At 39.8% G+C, this 23,955-nt stretch overlaps 1 protein-coding gene and 2 long non-coding RNA genes across 3 annotated transcripts; 2 read left to right on the top strand and 1 right to left on the bottom strand.

Annotated features, from left to right (window-relative positions):
• Positions 1-633: 633 nt before the first annotated feature.
• On the bottom strand, positions 634-22,842 carry LOC111978711 (uncharacterized). Its single transcript, XR_002879206.2, has 3 exons — positions 22,734-22,842; positions 3,157-3,296; positions 634-3,047 (listed from the first exon to the last, which is right to left on the bottom strand). It is a non-coding gene; the product is annotated as an uncharacterized lncRNA (long non-coding RNA).
• On the top strand, positions 7,911-10,511 carry LOC111978712 (uncharacterized). Its single transcript, XR_002879207.2, has 5 exons — positions 7,911-7,990; positions 8,297-8,337; positions 9,024-9,062; positions 9,362-9,445; positions 9,633-10,511. It is a non-coding gene; the product is annotated as an uncharacterized lncRNA (long non-coding RNA).
• Positions 14,605-20,199, top strand: LOC111978710 (homeobox protein Dlx4b-like). Its single transcript, XM_024008926.2, has 3 exons — positions 14,605-15,198; positions 16,448-16,641; positions 19,459-20,199. Exons 1-3 carry the CDS (start codon positions 14,886-14,888, stop codon positions 19,705-19,707), a joined length of 756 nt encoding a protein of 251 aa, XP_023864694.1. The 5' UTR covers positions 14,605-14,885; the 3' UTR covers positions 19,708-20,199.
• Positions 22,843-23,955: the final 1,113 nt, after the last annotated feature.

Below are 23,955 nucleotides of genomic sequence, written 5' to 3' on the forward strand. Positions count from 1 at the left end.
TGCGGTACTTTGATCTCTCCCTCAGGTAACTCTTTCATACCCATCAATCTAGACTTGGAGTTGATGGCTGGGCTGCTCTGTCAGAAAAGGCGTGTTCAGACCTAGAACACCCCCCCCACTTCCCTCTTTGAAGGAACAGTAAGGTGAGGTGATATGTTCTGAATCCTCTGAACTAGCACGTTTTATTTTATTTGTATTTATTTATTTAACCTTTTATTTAACAACAAACGGTGTTGATCTCAAGTAAATAGAATGATAATCAGATGCAATTTAGCTGTTAGTCATGCTTTTCGTGGGAGAGAATGTTTTAGACTGCTCTGGACTCTCCCCAAAAATGGGTTTGTGAGAGCTTGTTCAAAAGATAATAAAGTACACACTTTGCTTCAAGCCCACTATGTCAGTTAAGAACATAGTACCGGCCTACAATAGTGAACATCATGAAAGAAAAACAACAACTGACGTAGGTCAAGAATGCAGGAAGGGAAAACGAGAGGGCGTGTTTTTGAGGTTCAAAGATGGTACAAGCGAATGACTGAGCCTTTGATGTGTTCTGGCAGCTAGACCTCAGACAGACCGACTTAGACAATCTGAGCACCACAGCCCTTTTAAATCTCTCTATCGTCCTGGCCCCAGTAGTCTCTCCCCCTCCAGTGACAAGCACTTTAATATGACAAGGTTAAACACCTGAAGCAGTTCAGCAAAATGGCTGCTGCGGAGCAAGGGTTAGAGGTCAGGAGGGCAGCTTTTAACACTGTGCTCCTTGGCATATCATTATGGCCGTTATGGACCTTTTATGGTCATGGTTCTAAGTGGTTTCACTTTTCATCTGTGTGGGGAATATTTGATATTATAAAGTACACAAACACATATGCGCATATAAAATAGAGATATTGAGCCATAACAACTATCAGAATTTCAATATTTGCTCTGTAGTAGATAGTTAAGATGATTAGAACATTTTTGTAGTGTATTTCTGGTAGTGCAAGACAGCAGATATCATTCCACCTGTTATTATAATGTTATTCACCGTGGTTATATAACACAGTAGACACGATTGTATCGTGGTTTATCATTTATGTTGACCAAAGTGACATTTGGTTCTTGAGTTCACAGTAACTTACCTTCCTGTTGCTTATCACACATACCATATAAGTGACAATGACATGACTACCATGCAGAAACACTTTTGATATCAGTTTGACAGGTTTCCTTGTCTCCTCGCCGGGCAACGCGGTGTGTTATTCAATAGGCAGTAAGGACAGGCCGTGTGCTGTGGGGACTATTGTGTGGAACTTAAAACTTGACGTAGCTGGGGCTTCTTGTCAGCAGCGGAACTTGATCCTGTTGGTTTGTTCCCAGTGAAGAGCTATAATTAAGCAATAAGGCCCGAGGAGGTGTGGTATATGGCCAATATACCACAGCTATGGGCTGTTCTTGGATACAGCCCTAAGCCGTGGTACACTATATATACAAAACTATGTGGACACCTCTTCAAATTAGTGGATTCAGATAATTCAGCCACACCCGTTGCTGACAGTTGTATAAAATCGAGCACACAGCCATGCAATCTCCATATACAAACATTGGCAGTAGAATGGCCTTGCTGAAGAGCTCAGTGACTTTCAATGTGGCACCGTCATAGGATGCCACCTTTCCAACAAGTCAGTTCGTCAAATTCTGTCCTGCTTTAGCTGCCCCGGTCAACAGAACGGGACCGGCGAGTGCTGAACCTACCGAGTTCCAAACTGCCTCTGGAAGCAACGTCAGCACGAGAACTGTTTGTCGGGAGCTTCATGAAATGGGTTTCCATGGCCGAGCAGCCACAAGCCATGCGCAATGCCAAGCGTCGGCTGGAGTAGTGTAAAGCTATTGGACTCTGGAGCAGTGGAAATGGGTTTGGCAAATGCCAGGAGAACGCTACCTGTCCGAATGCATAGTGCCAACTGTAAAGTTTGGTGGAGGGTGAATAATGGACTGGGGCTGTTTTTCATTGTTCGGGCTAGGCCCCTTATTTCTAGTGAAGGGAAATCTTAATGCTACACCATATAATAACATTCTAGACGATTCTGTGCTTCCAACAGTTTGGGGAAGGCCTTTTCCTGTTTCAGCATGAAAATACCCCTGTGCACAAAGCGAGGTCCATACAGAAATGGTTTGTCGAGATCGGTGTGGAAGAACTTGACTGGCCTCAACTCCATTGAACAGCTTTGGGATGAATTGGAAATCCGACTGTGCTAATCGCCCAACATCAGTGCCCGACCTCACTACTGCTCTTGTGGCTGAATTTCAAGCAAGTCCCTGCAGCAATGTTCCAACATCTAGTGGAAWGCCTTCCCAGAAGAGTGGAGGCTGTTATAGCAGCAAAGGGGGGACCAACTCCATATTAATGCCCATGATTTTGGAATGAGATGTTCGATGAGCAGGTGTCCACATACTTTAGGTCATTTTGTGGATATTGGCCATATACCACAAACCCCTGAGGTGTCTTATTGCTATTATAAACTTGTTACAAACGTAATTAGAACAGTAAACATAATTGTTTTGGTCATACCTGTGGTATACGGTCTGATATACCACAGCTTTCAGCCAATCAGCATTCAGGGCTCGAACCACCCAGTTTATAAAGAGCGGGATTTGACCCTGGGGCAGTCAGTTAGTCTTCATATCACATTGACTCTAAACACACAGATAGTAATACTGCATATAGCTACAGTAAGAAAGATTATCACATGTCGAAGATCTTAAAGAGTTGTCTGCTAGGCCACTGCATACATCTGTCTTAAACACAGGAAGTGGGAATTTCCAACGTAACTTGATTAAACATCATTTCACATACTATAGTTCTGGATGGCTTGATAGAACTTAATGTATTTGAGGAACATATATTTTTTTCTGGTGCTATCATCCACCCCCATAGCCAGCCGTCCTTGAGGTGAGACAGATTGACTTGTCCTGTCCTTGTCATCCGGACAGATGTCTTCCTCCATCTTCAAAGACCCCATCACCACAGACGCTTAAACCAACGCTTATGGAACCCCTACTGTTCCCTGTGGACCACAAAGGGGGCGGTCACATTACCATTAGCTAGCTAGGTAACCTCAGAAGGATAATCCGTGGACCTGGTAAACCGGTCTTAACAGAGCCTACTGTCTTTACCTGGCAACACAGAGCAACCTCAAGCCGCGCGGGATTGTCTGTTGATTGGGTCTGCACGTGTTCCCCCAGTCCAAGTCCCCTGGGCCATTCATCGTTCTCCAGCTGGAGTGTGTTCATATCCGTCTGTTGTCTCAACTGCTCTGTAACGAGGATACAAATAAGGGGGAATGAAAAATGGGGAAAGTTACGAAATACTGAGTGTTTTAGTGTACAGTATGCTCTGCTTGTGCTACCTAACACCAGTAGCTAAATACTGATATACTGATATAAACCTCTATAATGATATATAACGATTAGTTAAAAACGGTCTGTTGTCCTCTTTGTTTGCCTTCTCATTGTCCTGGAGGACTGGGATTCTTCAGATGTATCTTGTAGGCTGCGTAGATGCCTCCTCGATGTCTATAAACAAACAGTTAACAGACATGCCACCCTTCCTGCTGGCGTGACCTCAGCTGAACCACGTTGCAACCTCAGAGTCACAGAGCCTGGATTGATTCTCAGTTTCTCAGACAGACACCCCACTGATCCAAGCCAGACACCCAGGCCACCACCTCTCCTTATATTCAAATATACCAGCCGCCACTGGCACAGGGTTGGATTTAAGATTTACAGTGGAAAAAGTGTTGAGCTGGTGTGTCTGGAATGTGTGTTGGGTCTGGAGTTTTGCGAGGAGTGTGAGAAAACAACAGAGTGTTGTAAATACTGAGGGTAGTCCCAGCCCCAGATGTGATGCAGGCATTGAGAGAGATGGCTGCTGCAACCCAATCCAGTGCTACTGGGGTCCCAATGGCAGTCCATCACCTCTCTCTTGCGCTCTCTCGCGCTCTCTTTCCAGCTCTCCCTCCTCGCTGTTTGGATTTACTGAGACAGACTTCTGACGCTCTGATTTATTACTTCTGATTAATAATTTGTCTTGATTTCACCTTTCTTTTGTATTTGTGGGGTTTATAAAGGCCCTATGATAACATGAAACAAATGACAACGTCTGGAAAATTCAAATTAATTTGCAATTCTCTGTAGCCTTATTTTACATCATTTAGGGTATTATCTCCGGAAACCGGATTTTCTCTAGTGTGGCTATTCTATAATGCAATTAGTTATTTCATTATGGCTATTCAGTAGATTATAAATTCATTAGATTGTGTGCATGCGTTTGTATATGCGCTTGTGTATTGTAGATGTTTGGCCTCTGCATGCCATTGTGCCTAACAGAATCCAGAAGGATATTCGGGTAGGCTATAAGCTGCGGGCCTTTACGCAGCCAATCAATTACAAATGTAAATCCGTCAGTGGTGAGGTGCGTTGCTTAAACGCTCTCCTCCCTCTGTTTTCTGGCAACAATTACTCCAATGATGAATTCAAAGCTTTGGCCAAAAACCAGACGCACATGGTTTTTCCCAGTCACGTAGAGCGGTATTCAGCCACTCGTCAGTCAGTTAGGTTTGTAGACTAATTATAGGTCTATTTCCCCCTCTTTCTCTCGATGCAGGTGCTTGGTCGGGGGTCCTGCTGTTGGTAGCGAGCTCCGAACCGAATCCGTCATGTTGCTGTGGGTAAAATTATGCCATGCTAGGTCTATTTGGTCCAGGCCGCATGAGTTAGTCGTTCATGAACAATGGAAGGTTGATTTATTCGACTTCAACAGGTTACGTTATTCCTTTTGGTCATAAATCTCAATAATGTAAAGTTTGAATAATTTACTTAATTAATTCAAATATTCATTAATTAATTGTATAAAATTGTATAATTGTATAAAATAAGGCTAAATCTTTTTTTTATATATCTGCAAATAATCAATTTAAGCATATTTCTGAAAGCTAAAATTAGCCTTTGCGTGATCTGTGTATTTGTTTCTGTCTGGTTATGACTCTTTGTTTCTTTTTGAGATGATTTTCTGCATTTATTATTTTATCTAATGTTTCGTGTTGTATAAATGTATATTTGTATATTATGCCTACAAAATAATAACGTTGTATCAAATGAAGGGGGCAATAATTGCACTACTGGAACTACAATAAATCCTGAAATTATGTTTACATGTCTTTTCATTTGCACAGACGTTTTACCTTAATTTTGAGTGCACAAAAACTATATGAATATGTGCTTGCGTTCATAATACACAAGTTCTACTGGTTATTACACTGGTTATTATTACTGGTTATTATAGGCTACTATCCCACTGGGCCCTGAAGTCAATTCAAAGTCTATTCCACTTTGGTTAAACATTTCATTGAAATGTCGTGGAAACAACATTGATTCAACCAGTGTGTACCCAGTGGGATGCATACATTATAGGAATACTTTTTATTAGTTTACCAATGTTTTCTTGAAACCATATATTTTCTAAAATAAAATAAAAATATTGTTTCCCATAAGCTTGGGCCACTTTTTTTAATCAGCCAAATAATAGTCCTTTCAATTTATGTGTCCAATGAGTCATACTGTAGGTTGTAGTAACATGATATGAGTATGTTAAGTGTTACTTATAAGTGGCTTAGGACTGTGAATGGCTCTGTAAGAGAGAAAGAACAATGCACACCAGAGATATTCATTGTTCACAGAATAGCCCCAGCCCTCAAACAGCCTCAGAGGAAGGACCTTAGAGATAGATAGAGGATCCTAAGGCCCAAAAGCCAGTTTTTGCATGGGCAGCGCCATTGGGGACTTTCACCATTTTGAAGTAGTTAACTGGGTGTGACTTCCTATGGGTTAAGGAAGGACGACATAATATTTTTTTTTTAAGTATTGTCACATACACTGGAAAGGCGTAGTGAAATGTGTTGTTTTACAGGGTCAGCCATAGTAGTACGGCGCCCCTGAAGCAAATGAAGGTTAAGTGCCTAGCTCAAGGGCACATCAACACATTTTTCACCATGTCGGCTCACGTATTCAAACCAGCGACATTTCACTTACTGGCCCAATGCTCTAAACGCTAGGCTACCTGCCAACCAACCAGGTAATCAGGAGGGATCAGCCAATGAAAACATTCCACAACTGCAGGTGGCAGTAAATTGCCAACCATGGCTTTATAACTGTTCAGACAACACACTATAGGTAGCAGTATGCACCCTTTCAGTTTGTTTATTAACTCATTGAAGTAGTAGAAGAAGAAAATGGACTACTTAAAAATGGAGATGGTCTCAATGGCGCTGCCCATGCTCTCAGAGGCACCATAATGGGACATATACATACACATGTCTATGGGAAGGACCCGTCAGAAACAACATGGCTGGAATGACAGTGATGGGATAAGCACACAGACATTAGCGTTCTTCTCAGTCAAGGGGTGCCAGAAGGAGAGATTATGGCGTCCATCCTCTGTGGCATAAACTCTTCTTCTGTTTTGTTTTCTTTCCTAGGGCGAGAACATGAATGGAAAATAGCAAATCCACCTGTCTACAGTGGTATGTGCACTGTAATATGTACTGTACAGTATGTCAAATAGTCCAGTTCTGGGATAGACGTTCTGATATTCCTGCCTCAAGTATAACTACAAAAACATAATATTACCTGTTAAAATTAAATCAAATATTTTACATAGATTTTCTATAATTGCAAATGTATTTTGGGTGCCATTTAACCATAGGAGAATATACAAAAAAAGCTTTTATTTGCCACAATGAATTAGCATTTCAACTTCATGTGGAAAACGGATACACGTGACGCGGATAATCTCCATTTTCTTTGTTGCTCTGATCGGATCCCATGCGTCCATGATGTTCTGTCAGGGGCAGTGGAGTGTCAGTCACTCTAACACCAACTAGGCCTCAGTCCTCTAACAGAGCCCTGCTTGTAAAACATGACGTGCCCACGGGGGAGATCACAGCCACAGCATTGCATGAGAACGCGCACTTGATTTTGTAAATGGGCAATGCTGTCACTCTGTATCAGTGCAGCGTGATGGACAAAACGGACTGACACACACACCCATGCCCGTGCGCACCATGTGGGCTAGGAAGACGCCAGTGAGTCTGGGCCTTGCTCCGGAGTATTGTTATTAAAATGTTCCATTGCGTGTATTAAGACAGCCACAGCGAGGACACGTTCCAGTGCTATGACTGCAGGGCTCGCCTTTGTTCTTCTCCCCTAATGCAGACATAATTACAAGCCTTAAAGAGCGTCTACCTTTCCTTTTCTCTCTCTCACACGTCCGCCCCACACCCTGGCCCTCACCCTGCACGATTACGACAGACATTCAGATCAGGGTTTAGCCATTGATTGAGCAACTACGTGCCTTATAAGCAGCGAGGTACATGTCCATAGGCCTTTATTTTCTGTTTCTGTTCATTTGGCCTATTGATCCGTTCATGTGTCAAGCTGTCAGTTTCATGTGCAGGAGTTCCATATTGGTTGTTCTCCTGTTTAGAGAATCCCGAGTCTAGGAGTAACACATAGTCTAGGAGTAGCACATGCTCATCTACCCAATGTGTACTGATCCCACAGTCTATCATTGTCTAGCTATTGCTTTAGTCGCAGGAAAACTCTTGCACTATATTAATTAACAGATTGAACAGATACTGTAGACAGTTTGCCATGTTATTGCTCCATTTTAGTGATGCCACAGGTCATTCTCAGGTCAATTCACCAAGGTTTCCTATTCGGAGGCCTTGTGTGGAGCTATAGCAGTGCTCGGTAACAAAGCCCCATGAATTTCAGCTTTGCTGTCATTTTTCTGACTTTAATTTTTCTATGATTTAATTTGTGGCTTTGTTCAGGCTGGTTGACTGAAGGCTCTCTTCTGTGTCAGAAGGAAAGGAGGAGACAAAGTCATTCCAGCCCTACCCCAGTGGTGGTGTACTCTACTCCAAGTAGGCCCAGGGAGGGATAGCACTGGGTAAGACTTGACCTAAATGAATGGGTCGTACACCAGCTTCACACTATATTTTACCAACACCCTCAGTTAACATTTTGACTATAATTAAGTTGAGGTACAGGCCAAATTTCCACTTTTTGTTTWAAAAAAAATATATATACACCTCTCATCAGCAGGGATTTCTTTTTTAAAACATTGATGAAGCATGTGTTGAAATTTTAAGATTGTAAATCTCTCTCGGACAAGGTGACTTTTGCAAATATATTTGCCTGTATTTACCCCCCAAAAAGTACATGCTAATTAGCCAAGCTTCACGTCAATCACCAGGGCCATGATGATCTGGACGAAACTACAGAATCGAGGAAAAGGTAAGAATCTCTGGATTAACTATCTAATGTTAGCTAAATTTGGTAATGAATAAATTGGCAAATTTTGTTTAATTTGACAATTCTGTGAACTGTCTTGGGCAAGTTTAGAAATGTACACAATAGCTGTTATCTAGCTCAGTCGTTCCCAAACTGTGGGGCGAGGGGTCGGCAGGGGGGCCTTGGAGAACTCAGTCCGGCTTTAAACTCGCTCTTGAAAGTTGTAATAGTAGAATGCACAAGGTGCAATTTCGGAGTTGGGCAGTGCATCGTCAGTTCATTGCATACCTTAAAGAGCTATTTATAACTTGTCAGAATGTCTCGATCAACTAGTCCATGTCAGCTAATGTTTTTTTTTTTTTTTTTGCTCATAGATATTGTTGTCATTTTTTAGTCACTCAAATATCACATAAATACACATTAGATATGGCAATATGTATAGAATTGCAAAGAAATGTGCTTTAAAACGGCAACATTTGCTTTGTACTCCATGACAAAATGTGTTGAACTGCAAGATATAAGCTTTAAACCTGAAAGAAAAACTGAACAATTTGTGTCATGAACAGTGCTTGACCCCATAGAATTAGGGGTTAAATGAATTGGTATTCACACATTTGTTTTTGAGGTAGAATTGCTGTCATGTTATTGATTCCACATTACAAACCTTATTTGCTCCTTGTCTCTTCCAGAACCAATGGGTGTGCCGAGTCTTATCACCTCTCAACTAGGTAAGCTGTTTCAACCTGGAACCGTATTCTCCTGCTTTGGTCTGTTTCAGTCATTGCAGTAAGTCCTGAAGATCAGAAGTGTGTGAAGGGTTTTGTCCCAATCCAGCTCTAACACATGACTTAAATAATCAACTTAATGAATCACAACGATAGGCTATGATTTGTTATCGGGTATGAGCTGGGCTGGAACAAAAGCTTAAACACACTCCTGACATTCAGATCTGGATCTAGGGGAGTATTAGATTGTATTGATATATAATGCATGCTCCACTCTCAAGTTGAAATTGAACTTGTTCAAGGTGGCGGCTGCTAAGAAGAAGGGAGCAACAGGCCAGAAGACTGCAGCCAAGGCAGCACTGGTCCACACCTTCCCTGTCTGTTGGGTAAGTGAGTAGTATTGGTTGGTACTGTATGTGCCTTGAGGCTATTGTACTGGCCTGTGTGGTACAGTCTTTCATATGTGTAGTAGTTTGTCACATTGTACTGCTTAGCGTATTAATTGTGTCAACTTTAAATGTAATCTAAGCCACAGGTTGATCATGTCCTCCATTTTGTACTTGACCATTATAGATGCAGACCACGAAGATATTCAAGCAGCACTTTGAGAGCAAGCATCCCAAGTCTCCAATGGTCGTTTTACTGGTTGATGTGCAGGCCTACAGCTGCGGTAAGATTCATTCGCACACAGTATAGTGTAAACAACCATGCTGTCAGCAAAATGCTGTCCTCACTGTTTAAATTGTAGTGTGTATGTCTCAATGCTCTGATCACTCATCGTCTTTGATGTTGTGATTCACAGACACACGATGACCACGATTTGAATGCGGCAACTGAGACGGAATGACGTTGAGAGACACCCTGAGACCCCGAGTATGACTGGACATGGGAGGGCCAGATATTTGTGACAACGACCTAAAATGGGTGCAGAAGCACACCAGAACCCTATTTTATGTTTATGTTATGGCCAACCACCCCTTTAGCTACCCCTTATTCCACACCAGGGGTGCAACTTTCACTGGAGACGGGGGGACATTCCCCCCCACACATTCTGAAATTGCATTTAGCCCCCCCCCTTGTTTTATAATTGGAATGTGATACAAAATGTATGTGTTACACATCTTATCTCTATAAAGCCACCCTACCCTCATCCATTTTCCGTATGCTGTTTCCTTCAGTTGTTCTTCTCCTGATTTGATAACATCTAGACTCAGTTACACACTTCTAAGTGTTGTGGTGTGCTGTTTTTGCTACCTTTTTTTCCACCTGTGTAGTGCTGTCCTCCTGCTTATTCTGGGGTTCACACTGTATGCAGCGGTAAATGTGCTGCTTATAGTTGTCAGCAGCAACATGGACCTAAATTGACAAGAAGGGTGTTGATATAGCTGCATATAGGCATGGCATCCTTGTATAAAATCTGCTAAGTGTGCATTTCTGTTTCTCATTCTTCTGGAGTTGACCTAGTATTTTGTATTAAACCTACTTTACGCATCCAGTTGACTGTCCATTTGTAACTCACGCACCAAAAATCACGATATGTTGTTTTACATGTGTTATTTGTGCTGGTCTAATTCATGTAATGGAAAAGCAGAAGAATCTGTGCGCTCTTAGATAGTAGGCTAATAATAGTTAATATGATGCTCTTCGATGTCCCAGGTTTGTGGCATTGACGAAGAAATTGTTTCATCTTTACTTCAAGTCAGATGTTTATATGTTATGTATATTAGATTTAAAATATGTATTGAAAACAATGCAATTGTTGGAGTTCATGTGTTTGATGTGATTGATGGATGACTAGGTTCATTCTTGTCAAATAAATATTCTTAATAATTTATGATTAACTAGTTAGCTAGCTAGCTTCTTTTGCAGAAAACTAGACTATTCATTGTAAATATCTGACTGATACAGGTATTCTGTACAAGACACAAAACCAAATAGATAAATAAGCCAACAAATATTAGTTAAATTAAATTAAATATGGAACAGTATATAGAAATGTTAAATATATATTTCGTTTTGGATCAAGGCAGCTAGTAGCTAGCTAGCTGACAGCACAGGTGTCATGTGGGAGCTTGCAAGGATTTGTAGTCTTGCATGATGTCTACTTTGATGCTAATTAGCATTTTCGAAGCTGAGAGCAAATAGAGCTGACTATATTGATAAAGTTCACCTTGCCAGGGAAAGCCTACACAAAACACAGACCTTGTTTGAAGTGGTTCTAAAATCCCCTATAGGAAAAATGAATGGTGACAAAACGATTGGAACCATTTCCATGTTTGACTACTAGAATTATGACAACAACACTGTGGTACTCTATTAGTCTATGTCATGTTTGTTAGATATTTTGTGTATGTTTGTTATAGCAATGTTGAGATCACACAAAAATGTTTACAGACATCATTATTTTATTCCTTAATATAGTATTGGGGCCAAGCAAACAAAAACAACAACAAATCATGTATGTCGACTTAGATCATTATTTTATTTTTTAATTGCGTGACAATAGGCTACTTTAGAAATCTGGAAATTTCGAGAATAAAGTCGAAAAGTTGTATAGAGAAAGTCAGAATTTCCAAAATAAAGTCAAAATTGTGAGAATAAAGTCGGTTATATTTCAAGATTCAAGTAGGAAATGTTGGTTAATTGCTTGCATCCCTGGCTGCATTATATGACCTGGCTCTAGTAAGAAGGAAATCTTTGCTCRTTTAACACAAATAACCATATTCTTATAAGTATTAGGGTGAAGAGGTTATACTGCAGATTGGGTCTTTTCAGGAGGGACCACACAGACTTGGATGACGTTTTGGCGTTTGTGCAAAGTGAAATCAACAGTAATGTACGAAATACATGTTAGGAACTTAATCATTCCTACTCTTCAGACCTCACCCCTCCCCTAGTCAAGTATCAGCCCTGTGCTATGTGCTAGTCAAGTAGCACTACTCCTTTTCAACCATCACCCCTCCCTTAGTCAAGTACACCATTGTAATGGGGTTAGCCCAGATCCAGGAAGTGAAGTGGTTGTGTTTACATGTGGCGAGTTGAGGGCCAATGACATCCATATTAACTAACAACATTGTCATTGAAATGAATTTAATCATAGCTAATTATGACGATGCCCATTCATAATTGCCAGCTACATTTTCCCAGTCTTGTACCTCCACGTGTTGTTGTTATTGTTAATGTTGTTGTTGTCGGCTCTTAGCATGCATTTCGGCCAATGGAGAAGTTCATTATTGTGAATAAATTAGTGCAAGGGTGGGCGGTGAGAAGGATAACTGACGCTTGACGAGAGCATGCATGATAACTGACCAATGCAGGAGTGAGGAGGTTTGAAGAGGAGGGGTGCTAACTGACCAATGTAGGGGTGAGGAGGTTTGAAGAGGAGTGGTGACGCTTGACTAGTGCAGGATGATGCTTGACTAAGTGAGGGGTGAGGTCTGAAGGGAAGGAATGACCGAATCCTAACATGTATCCCGTATCTCTGTACTGTGCTCCGTACTGATTTCAGCTGTCGCATGGGATTATGGCTGAGAAATATATCCTGCTGTATGTACCCTAATAAAAATCTAAAAAGTTTTTGACTTTATTCTCGAAATATTATTTCTACTTCATTCTCGGAATTGAATTTCGATTTTATTCTGGAAATATTGCGACTTTATTCTGGAAATGTAGTAACTTTCGAAATGTAATTTTGGCTTTATTTTCAAAAATGAATAAAGGAGACACCCTTTATTTTGGAAGTATTTTGAGTTTTTGAAATACTACAGTGCAACCCTACAAAAAAGTCGAAGTACCACCCAGCACGTTTTTTTACTTCTCTTCACCTGGCCCTTAAAAGCTACTCTTCCATACTAATAATTTATGAAAGTAATTCAATAATAATGTCAACATTATACAAAATAACCTATAAGCTTCTTTCCAATGGATTTCCGTGTAGGCTCAGTAAAGGGTGGGATAATCTTGGCACTTGATAAAAGGGTGCAAAACGTATCCTTAATGACACGCGTTGCCTCTCATTAACAGCGGTTAGCAGTGGTTAGCAGCGAGGGAGCCTTTACCTTGTAGGCCACATAGGCCTACTGAGCCAAACGGTTTTATGATGGTTAATATCTAGGCCTAATGATAAAATTTGTGCATGCATCACGGTGCTGTCAAGTTGCGAGCTTTGCTGTGAGAGATGACAGAGGGACGTTCAGGGCAGTTTTATTCTTCCACCACCATGATGCTATCATGCTGACAACATTATGAATAGGAGGACCAAACATAGCCTAGACGATTTTCAATGTCACCTTGATGTGCATGAAAGGCTTTGCTAATACATGAGTTTGTTTTCAAACTTTAACTGGCGCCACGGTGAGAATTACAGCGGACTGACATATTCAAAGAGCTGTCAAACTGCTGAGATGGGATTAAGAAGCTGGTTTGCCTAGGGGGCAGGTAAATTCACCAGGATCCGATATTTATATCGTTCATTCGATTGAGTTTGAATTGGTCGTTCTTATTGGGATTATATCCTTTAAAAAAAACAGGTATAGGCCTAATACGATAACATTTCCATGACTGAATATTATAGTCATAACGTTTATTATTAGGGGTTATTTATAGCCAACTGTTGGTTATAATTTCGTAAAATACAGGATAACGAGCCATACCGTGAAATATGGTTGATAACGCATGTGCCATTTTATATTATTGTGTTAGTCCAATTAAGATCAACAATGCACCTGCCATGTTGTCATTAACATGTTATAACTGTCTATACTTTTTTTTTTAAATAGCCCATGGTTTAGGTTTATAATTTGACTGCCAGAATTTTTTTTATTTAATGTCTATAGCCTACATGGAAAATGCCAATTCCAATTGCAGGCCTGTAATGTCAACATAAAAAAACAAATAGCCTATATCTGCATCTACTCGAATGAGAGTAAAATATAAATATCCCTAGGCCTATACTACTCGTTCTTTTTGGAGTCTGATCGGTTGCAGTTTGCGGGCTTTAAGCCTATTGGCAACAAGTGACCCCTCAAACCCCAAATCCCTGCTTGTTTCAATTATACTTCTAAACCTTTGTGCTGTTTATGCATTGAACAGTTTTGGAAGCCTAATCTAAACAAATCGTATACCAAAGAATGGCTAATTACACATCATTTTACAAAGGAGGTCGCCTAATTGATTTGCAAAAAATATATTTTGCTAATCATTTTTTATTAAAAGTATGCGATTAATGAATAGCATTTCCACTTTGAGTTTACATGGAACGGACCTTTTACGGCAAAAATTGTTCTAAATGCCATTAGGCTATATTTAAATTATTCATTAAATATAATTCTGGACTTTCTGTTTAAAATAAGTTGTTTATTATGTTATGTAAATCAAGCCACGCACAGTGCACAAAATATTGTTCATCAAATCGTTTAAGTGACATTACATCCGTGGCTGAAGGAGTGCATTCAAAAACATATGTTAATGACCTTAATGAGTTTTTCCCTCAGGCTCGAGTGACATCGTAGGTACTCCAGACCAATCAGAGCGCGCGCTGATGGAAGGTAGTGGATTTGAGGCACACCGGGTCTACATGCAGGAGGTGTCTGGAGAATATTGTGAGGTGTAACCTACAAATGATGTGAAGAAGGATTGCCCTTTATTTCGTTTTTATTTAGTTTCACAGAGCCCTGGATATACATTTTCTTCGTTTGGAATACATTTTTTAATACAGGCAATGTTATTGACTTGATGTTGGATCCAGTTAAACTTTTCTTCGTTATCCGACATTGCTCAATGCATTCCTCTTTAGACCGACGGTTTTATGGACTTCTGTATTAGCTAATGATGTCTATGGGTTTCATGCCTGATCGTTTGAATGCTTCAGACCCCTCCAAATCTGCATTTTTAGAGTTTGGGTACGAGCACCCTGCGCACCAGCAGCATTCCCAAGGAATCTCTCACATCTACCCCGTTAATGGCTTACATTCTGCCGGACATTCTCAGCACGGTAGTCCCTTCTCCCCCAGCGCGTCCTCCTATGGCCGCTCCCTGGGCTACGCCTACCCCAGCGCGGTGAACACTCATCCCCCAAGTGCCTACATGCCCTACCAGCACAACAATCACAGTTTGGCGCACTCCAGATTAGAGGAGACAGGTACGTGTAACATCAATATATGCTTGTTCGTCATAGGCCTATAACATGTTTTGTCTACAACGCCAGTGTGCAAATGCTGCGCGTGCAATGTTCCGGTTAACGGTAATAGGAGTATGGATTGTATGGAACTGTTCTTTAAAATGTATTGAAATTGTAGACTGCATATTATCAGACACTTCTTTGTAGGCCTATAGCCTACCTCAGATGTAGGTCCTACGTACATTAATTATAAAGCTGTGAGTCTGTACATATTTGAAGTTTACAAAAATGGCAAAAGACTGTCCTAATCAAAGTTTGGTTAAAAGGCAATCCATTTAAAAAGCTATTTACAGTCAGTGTTACGGTAATCAAAATGTTTTCGAACTTTAAATGCATTTCAGGCATTTGGGGTTGTCTTTAGGCCTACTACTAATGTTCCATAATGAACACAGATGGTGTCATTTATTTTATTGACCATAATTTTCTGCGGGTTAGCCCGATTATGCATGAGTAGCCTACTTCAGAAACAGACGTTCGTTTTTACTTACATTATTAGTCCAGATTAACAAAACAATTCCCGAAAAAAATAACCTTTTCATCTATGTCTTTATTTAACACTTAAAACCAATTTATTATATGTCAGTGGCCTTTGTAGTTTATATTTTTATTGACTGTACATTGTTAAACGCTGGCGTTTTCATTAAATAGCCTATCTGACATTTGGGCATGCAGCCTGAATTCCAGGCCGTGAATTTCTATGTTGATACGAACTCTCAAGTAGATAAATAGGCCTGTGTGCAGCGAATAGGCTTAGAACAAAATATAACAATATATTACATTGAATCTATTCTGAAACCACATAGGCTTCCTGATGTGCAGGTGGGACTTTATATCTTACCCAGAGACAGGCCTTCTCATGAAGTTGTTTGTAAGGCTATAGGCAATGGGTTTGGCTAGGCCTACATTTGAAATGGACCATTTCAGACTAGCCTATATAAACAAACATCTGAGTCCCTGGGATATAAATATCTGTCTTCCTCATTATATGTTTGAAATATAGCCTGTATCTAATTTAATGATTATACGAGTTGCCTTTCTGTCTCAGTCGAAAGGAAGTTCAAGCGTGCGATAACAACTCTCCTGTAAATCGTTTCTTCCGCGCTGATGTAAAGTGGAAAGTTGTAAATCAAAGTGAGTAGGCTACGACAGACTGGGACCACTAGGTTACTCTTCAGTGCAGCTAGACTGACATTCTCTTTTCTATCCACAGACCACGAGAAGTCTACAGTGATTGAGAACGGGGAAATTCGCCTGAATGGTAAAGGAAAGAAAATACGCAAACCTCGAACCATCTACTCCAGTCTTCAGCTACAGGCGCTCCACCAGAGGTTTCAGCAGACACAATACCTGGCCTTACCCGAACGCGCGGATTTGGCGGCAAAATTAGGGCTGACCCAAACACAGGTGGGCTAAATTAAACGCCATAGTCTACATCAAGAGTATGACATTTGCTTTTAAAACGATATCTTATTTCAGTAGGCTAATTACCAAATTATAAAACATTTGTTTTGTAGTGTTTTATTTCCAGGCCATCGTTATGTTCAGGCCTTGTGTTTTATTTATTTTTATTTAACCTTTATTTAATTAGGCAAATCAGTTAAGAACAAATTCTTATTTACAATGACGGCCTGCCAAAAGGCAAAAGACCTCCTGCGGGGACGGGGGTGGGATTTAAAAAACAAAAACAAACAAAAAAACATAAATATAGGACAAAACACACATCACGACAAGAGAGACAACACAACACTAGATAAAGAGAGACCTAAGACAACAACATAGCAAGGCAGCAACACATGACAACACAGCATGGTAGCACCACAACATGGTAGCAGCACAAAACATGGTACTAACATTATTGGGCACAGACAACAGCACAAAGGGCAAGAAGGTAGAGACAACAATACATCACGCAAAGGAGCCACAACTGTCAGTAAGATTGTCCATGATTGAGTCTTTGAATGAAGAGATTGAGATAAAACTGTCCAGTTTGAGTGTTTGTTGCAGCTCGTTCCAGCCGCTAGCTGCAGCGAACTGAAAAGACGAGCGACTCAGGGATGTGTGTGCTTTGGGGACCTTTAACAGAATGTGACTGGCAGAACGGGTGTTGTATGTGGAGGATGAGGGCTGCAGTAGATATCTCAGATAGGGGGGAGTGAGGRCTAAGAGGGTTTTATATATAAGCATCAACCAGTGGGTCTTGCGACGGGTATACAGAGATGACCAATTTACAGAGGAGTATAGAGTGCAGTGATGTGTCCTATAAGGAGCATTGGTGGCAAATCTGATGAACATCTAGCCGCTCGAGAGCACCATTACCTGCTGATCTATAAATTATGGCTTCAGCCTAATCTACATTTTATTAAGTAGGCCTAACAAACCAAATGGTTTTTAACAATTAAAGTGGAGTGCCGACAAGCTATAGGTACCAAACACCTTATTCATTAAAAAAAATAAAACATGTTTTTATTTAACTTTTTCCTTATTCATTTCAATCTTGGAATATCCATTGTTCAAATTTGCTTCAAATAAAATCAAAGATCTAAAACCCTCACATACTTTAACTATACTGCGAGGCTAGACTATACGTACATTTGTGCACATATTAAATGAATATCCTTGTTGACAGGAGTGACAGAGAATTAAATATTATGCAAAGCTGTCTAACATCATTATGACAAAATGTTTCAGAAATGTTGACATTAAACCTTTGAACGTTACAGACATGTTTTCCACAAGTTCATGTTTGTGGTTGATTGAAGAAAAACACAAAACAACCTTTCCCCTTGGTTGAATGGGGATGGGGGTTAAGATGGATCACGGATCTGTGGGTATTATTGCGGCTTTCTCCACTGCAAGACCAAATTAAACGGCTAATTGGAGAGCTTTGCTACGTCAATCTCTTAATGCAGCTTTATTCTCTACACATATTCTTGGTCTTATATTACCATTGTGGCTAAAACCTTCCATGAGTGCTGTCTGTGGCTTTAAGCAAACATAACTCAAATTGCAATATTGCGTCTACAAATTGGTCTAATAGAGTTACAGAACGACAGAAATACATTTTGCCACACTAAAGTATAGGCCTGTGTGTTACCTTTCTAAACAACAGTGACTCGCAATGTTTTCCTACAATTACCACCAATCTTTTCGATAAACTAATGTTAAAACACACTTACATACATTACAGCAGAAATGCATATACAGTAGTACAATGAGGGCAGTGGGCACATACACACACGCACATTTGTTGGCATTATTCATTTATGTCAGGTAAAATTTTGACATCTGAGGAGAAAGTCATGGCAACCATTTCCCTTGGATCGGTAAACATAATGGAAGGCACATAAACAGGTGGTGAGCATAAAGTTTTCCGTCCAACTTCTCACCATGCACATCTGTCTCTTATGGAATCAATCTTCAAGCCTTAAAACATTGTTTTGCTCAATATATTTTATAGGCCAATCTTCTATTCCAGATCTAAATCAATAGCGTTTATATGTAAAAAATGTAATAAAATAAAAAGATAGGCAGTCCCAGGTTGGCTGAATTAAGCTGTCATTCAAAACATTCCCTGGCAAAATCTCTGAAACACACCATCCTATCTGGGTCTGATTTGGATTTGTGTCCTGTTGCCATGTTTGAGAATGGTTTGACCACCTCGGGCTCTGTGGCTTTTTATTCATATTTTATACCGTCGTAAAATCGATCAAAATTGCATGTTGTTCTGACTCAGCACAATAAATAAAAATGCAACTGACGTCCCTCCTTTTTTACAGTGCTGTATTAAAGCTCTTCAGTGGCTTTTTTTAATTTACTATATTTTTAGCATGGGATTGTTGTTGTCAGACTCATGCATCATTGGCCTCATAAAATGTTGAACAATGGGGGTGCTAGCATTTAATGAACTAGTGAAGTGTCGCTCATCCATTTAGCTGAATTGCAAAATGGTTCTGGACGAAGAAATGTGTTCATAAGACGTTTCAAGAACGAATGCCATCTTGAAACCGGGCCATTTTCCTTTCAAGTTATTATGGCCCAAATGTCAATGTAATTTCGAAATGATAAAATGTGAATATAAATATAACAAGTCCCCTTCAAATGAAAATACTTTCTATTGTGAAGATAATTGTTTAATGATTGCGGTGGTGGTGGTAGTGGGGTGTGATAGCGTAGGCTGTAAAGTGCGGCTTTCCCCTCATATTTTATTTTTTCTCTTTTTAGGTGAAAATATGGTTTCAAAACAAGCGCTCGAAATATAAGAAGATAATGAAGCACGGCAGCGGACCGGAGGGTGAACATCTCCACAGTACGTCATCTATCTCTCCCTGTTCACCCGGCATGCCCCAACTTTGGGAGGTGTCAATGGCAAACAAAGGGACCCCTATGCACCCCAACAATTACATGAACAATTTTGGTCACTGGTACCCTAACCATCACCAGGATCCTATGTCCAGACCTCAAATGTTATGAGCGAACCATCTCAACACATTGCGCGGTGCTGTAAAACCCCACCCAGCCATTTAGAACATTTTAAAGGCCTAAAGGCCTATAGCGTGCCTATACACAAACGCAAACGTGTTTCATCTATCAAGTTTGAATTGTGTGTATACGTGTGTTAAATGGACATTTTCTTTTTTTCTTTTATTGCAGTGTATGTTTTTGGATGACGATTTGTTATGTAGGCCTATGGTTATTTCGTGTGTCCACTTTACGCACTGTTCTTTAGATTGGAACGGCTTTGGTGAGAATTGTGCTGGCAGGTGGAAACATGCGTACGATTTGATTCCAGCAGGGTACATGCACCTGAATGTGTGTGTCGACTGGTTATGACCGTTTTATTGACGTGATTAACAGGAGTGCCCCAGTCCACGTTTGGATTGCTAGTCTCAGCAAATATGAACTCATTATGCATAATAAATGTCAGAATTGTTTGATATAAACTGTATTTGTTAACCGCGTCAATTTTTGTGAAGGTGTCAATTGTTTTTGATCATTTTAAAGTGCTTTGTGTGACATATATGTCCTGTTTGCAATACACCTCAAATTAAAGGATGTATGGTGAAAATATTATAATGCAAACCTATGAAAATATGTAATTTAATCAAATGCATGAGTATAATCACTACGCTATTACATGTATTATAAAACCGCAGGCCAAGGTGGAGTAATAGCATACTGTTATAAATAGTTTACCCTTTTGCGGTGACATTGTCTTGGGAATTCCGTGACCCGGAGTTGAACTGAGGTTGCTGCCGTCACAAAGCAAAGTACTAACCACAATACGATCACCGCGAGCTACCGGGGCTGGTACGTCTGCAGGAGATAGTGGGCTTTTAACTCCAGCCTGCAGTGACGTGGACAAGCATGTAAATAACATCAGCTGATCGAGTCCGAGTTGGAATGATTCTGTCTTGATATTCTATCGCAAAATGACTGTCTGCATAGTAGCATATCTTTCTTAACACTATAGAACCCAAAATGTCTTCATTTTGTAGAGTATTCGAAATACATTATGATTACACGCGTGGTTAGGCCTATATGCCTACTCGTCAATAACGATATAGGGCTAGACTTCTTTCAGATTAGCTAAGCCTACAATATTGCAAGCCGTCATTGTTCAGTATAATGTATTTTGTTAGATTTTTTATTTTATTGACATTATGAATATGACCAGAGCCGTGCCATTGGTCTTTAATCTGAATTGCACATTGACTATCAACAATTCGAATCTTTCAAAAAAAAAACGATCAAATATTCGTTTTTAAGCATCATAAATTCATAATTGTGTTTCTTATTAATGTACAGATTATGCTTGTTTTGCTTGCACGGAATTTCAAATGCGAGCCCCTCTCGGTACAATTAAGGAGGTCAAAGCTTTACTCTCAGAACATCTGGATGAGTGAGAAATCGTCAGTGCTTCGTTGAATGGACACAACTATTAAGGTCATTTCGACAGTGCTTGTTGAAGAAAGCTTTCATTCGTGCGGGATAATTACCAGCTATTCAAAGTCTACAAAATAGCTCTCCTCATAAGTGGAAGAAAGGACGAAAGTCCACGAGGACAAATAGGCCTTGTCCTAGTGTGGGGACATGGAACATTTACCACTATTCGTACGAGACAGGTGTTCGGCTATACCAGCAGGACAGTGGTAACATGTCACATTAGATGTTTTATTAATTGATTTTGAATAGTAAATAGCCTACATAGTCATGGCACCAGTAAATACAACTTTTCCAATAAGGTGTGGGGGAGTTTCACGTAGCCTATGAGAAAATAGACAATGGAAGCATGTTKATTCAATTACAATGGAGGGGGAATCTTTTTCTGCATATTTTTGTTTACACCGTGAAATTATAAGAGAACCCTTCCCGTTTTGCATTTTGCAAGGGACGTATAAGAATATTAGGTTTTCCTCACTTTTTRCCCCTCACTTTTTTGCCCTGTTTGCCTTTTTGTATAACAAAAGAAGACGTATTGAGTAGAAGGGAGCAGGCATTGCCACATTTCTAACTGAAGTTTCCCCCTCTGCCTCTCTCTGGTTAAATTCAGGAAGAAAACTGTCTTTGTCATAATAAAATGATAAAATAGTGCATTATTCGATCACGAAGCAGTGCCTGATTAATAGTACTTCGTACTGATTTGCACATTCTGGCATTTAAACCGTTTAAACATCGGGAACAAGCTATTTATATTGATTCAAACAGTATCCACTGGAGCGAACTGATGTTAATTCAGTATGGTGCAAATTGTGTCGTGGTGAGCTTGATTAATGATATCGAATGCACACGTTTTGGAAGCAAATAAGTATTTTCTTATTTTTCACTCATCACCTCTTGTTTTCAGGGTCTTGTCAAAAATAACGTCAGTTATGTAAAATCCATCATTAACATTTGAATTTACTTGTAGCCTAAAAATGTAAGATTACTTGAATTAATAATGGCATTTAGGGTGTTTTTATTACAAGAATATCATATGGTGGTTGTTTTTCAGCGTTTTTTGGGGGGTAGGTATAAGATAAAATAGCATGTCGAGTCTCTTTGAATGTGATGTCATTTTGGGGCCAAGGCAATGATGACCTTCTGTGACCTTGTCCAGTTCACAGAACACGGCATACTTTAATCATCCTTTAAAGGTTATCTGCTGCATTAACAATATTGCTCAATTATTAATACAACATTTTATTAATACTCTATTAATGCTCAATTATTAATACAAAATTTGATCAAATACAACACGATTTGTTTGCAGAGATTTTTATGAATACCTTTTGAACAACTTTTGTTTTTAGTCTTAAACTTAATTTTCCTTAATTGTAAGATTTAAATTTTAGCACTATTGGAATCCAATGCTTGATTATAGTTCGTTTTGTATATATCATGAACAAACAATATGGAAATATAGAAATATAATAACACAGGATGAAACACTGACTTGCTGTTAATTCCCCAAACTCACACCACCACTGCCTCAGCGATTATTATAGACATAGACTTACCTTTCACAGGGGTCTCCCGATGCCATACAGTAGAAAAAGGGGAAAAAACAAATAGCCGTATGTTCCCCCTCCTGCAACAAGAGGAAGAGAACTATTGTGTTTCATTTCAATTTCCTCGCCCTGCATTCTTTCTTTATATACACCCCACTTTCCCTTTATCCGCGTGCCCTGGGTAGAAGAAGAGGAGGCAAGTGTTGCTGAATGAAGTGACGGGGCATCAGACAAAATTATAGGCAATTTCACATCTCAAGATTAGAATAATGGGTGCTCAAATTGGACAGACAGAGTAGGGCCTTTCAAACAGGGCAATTATCAGGCAGATTCAAGGGAGACTCAAAAGACTGTTCATGCGACAGACATTGTAGGTTACAGAAGGGGAAGGGAGAGTGGGAGATGGGTGATGATATGGATAAAATAAGTTATAATGGATCAAAGGCCTGGCTGGCTTATCAGGATCGGAGGTGCACTGTAAACCCCAATGTGCTGTCATTACTCAAAACGTTTTATGAAACCCCTTGCACTTATATCTGAGTACAGTTACATTTTTTTTTTTACTCAAACCATAGTCACTGTGGGGTGACTGTAGGGGGTCCAGATTTGACTTGTATCAGCTTGAAAATGTTAAGTAACGCCCCCACCAAGCCACGCCCCCAATATAATTTCCCAGTGTGCCTTGCATTTTTGAGTGAATTGTGGAGTTATCAGCCATGACCACGCGTGTTAGTGACAGAGACATACAGTACATGGTTGTTGAATTCATTAACTTTCAGTCCTATGGCCTTCACCAAGTAAGTTCCTAAGCAAATCTTACCACTATAATTAAACTCTTTATGACAATATATATCTCTTAAGGCCTTATTTTGAGACCTAGCAAATTTCTGGTAACTTTCCCCAAATTCAAAAAATAATTCTGGTTGAAGGATTTCCAGGAATCTTCCAAACGGGATTCCTGGAAAAACTGGGAAATATACAAGAATTTTGCAACCATAACTGCAAGTCACATTCTGCTGGTTTGCAAAGTGATGTGTAATTCCTTTTAGAATCCAGCCAGAGTTAGGAATTTTCATTCACCTGCAACCTGCATTCATAATGATTGTCAGGATCAGGAACAGTGTTAAGAAACTCCCTAAACCTTTTAAACTGGAAAAAAAACTTTTCAGTAAGGAATACAAAAAATCTAACTAAATGATTGCATTAGTTCGAAATATGTTGTTATTTATCT

Source organism: Salvelinus sp. IW2-2015, linkage group LG18, assembly GCF_002910315.2.
Source record: "Salvelinus sp. IW2-2015 linkage group LG18, ASM291031v2, whole genome shotgun sequence".
Classification (NCBI taxonomy): Eukaryota; Metazoa; Chordata; class Actinopteri; order Salmoniformes; family Salmonidae; genus Salvelinus; species Salvelinus sp. IW2-2015.

Bases quoted from the DNA above. Each gene is read 5' to 3' on its own strand.
- LOC111978710 (XM_024008926.2), top strand. From the start codon at position 14,886: ATGATGTCTATGGGTTTCATGCCTGATCGTTTGAATGCTTCAGACCCC. The intron at 15,199-16,447 runs GTACGTGTAACA...TTCTATCCACAG, and splicing joins CTCCAGATTAGAGGAGACAG to ACCACGAGAAGTCTACAGTG. The intron at 16,642-19,458 runs GTGGGCTAAATT...TTCTCTTTTTAG, and splicing joins TAGGGCTGACCCAAACACAG to GTGAAAATATGGTTTCAAAA.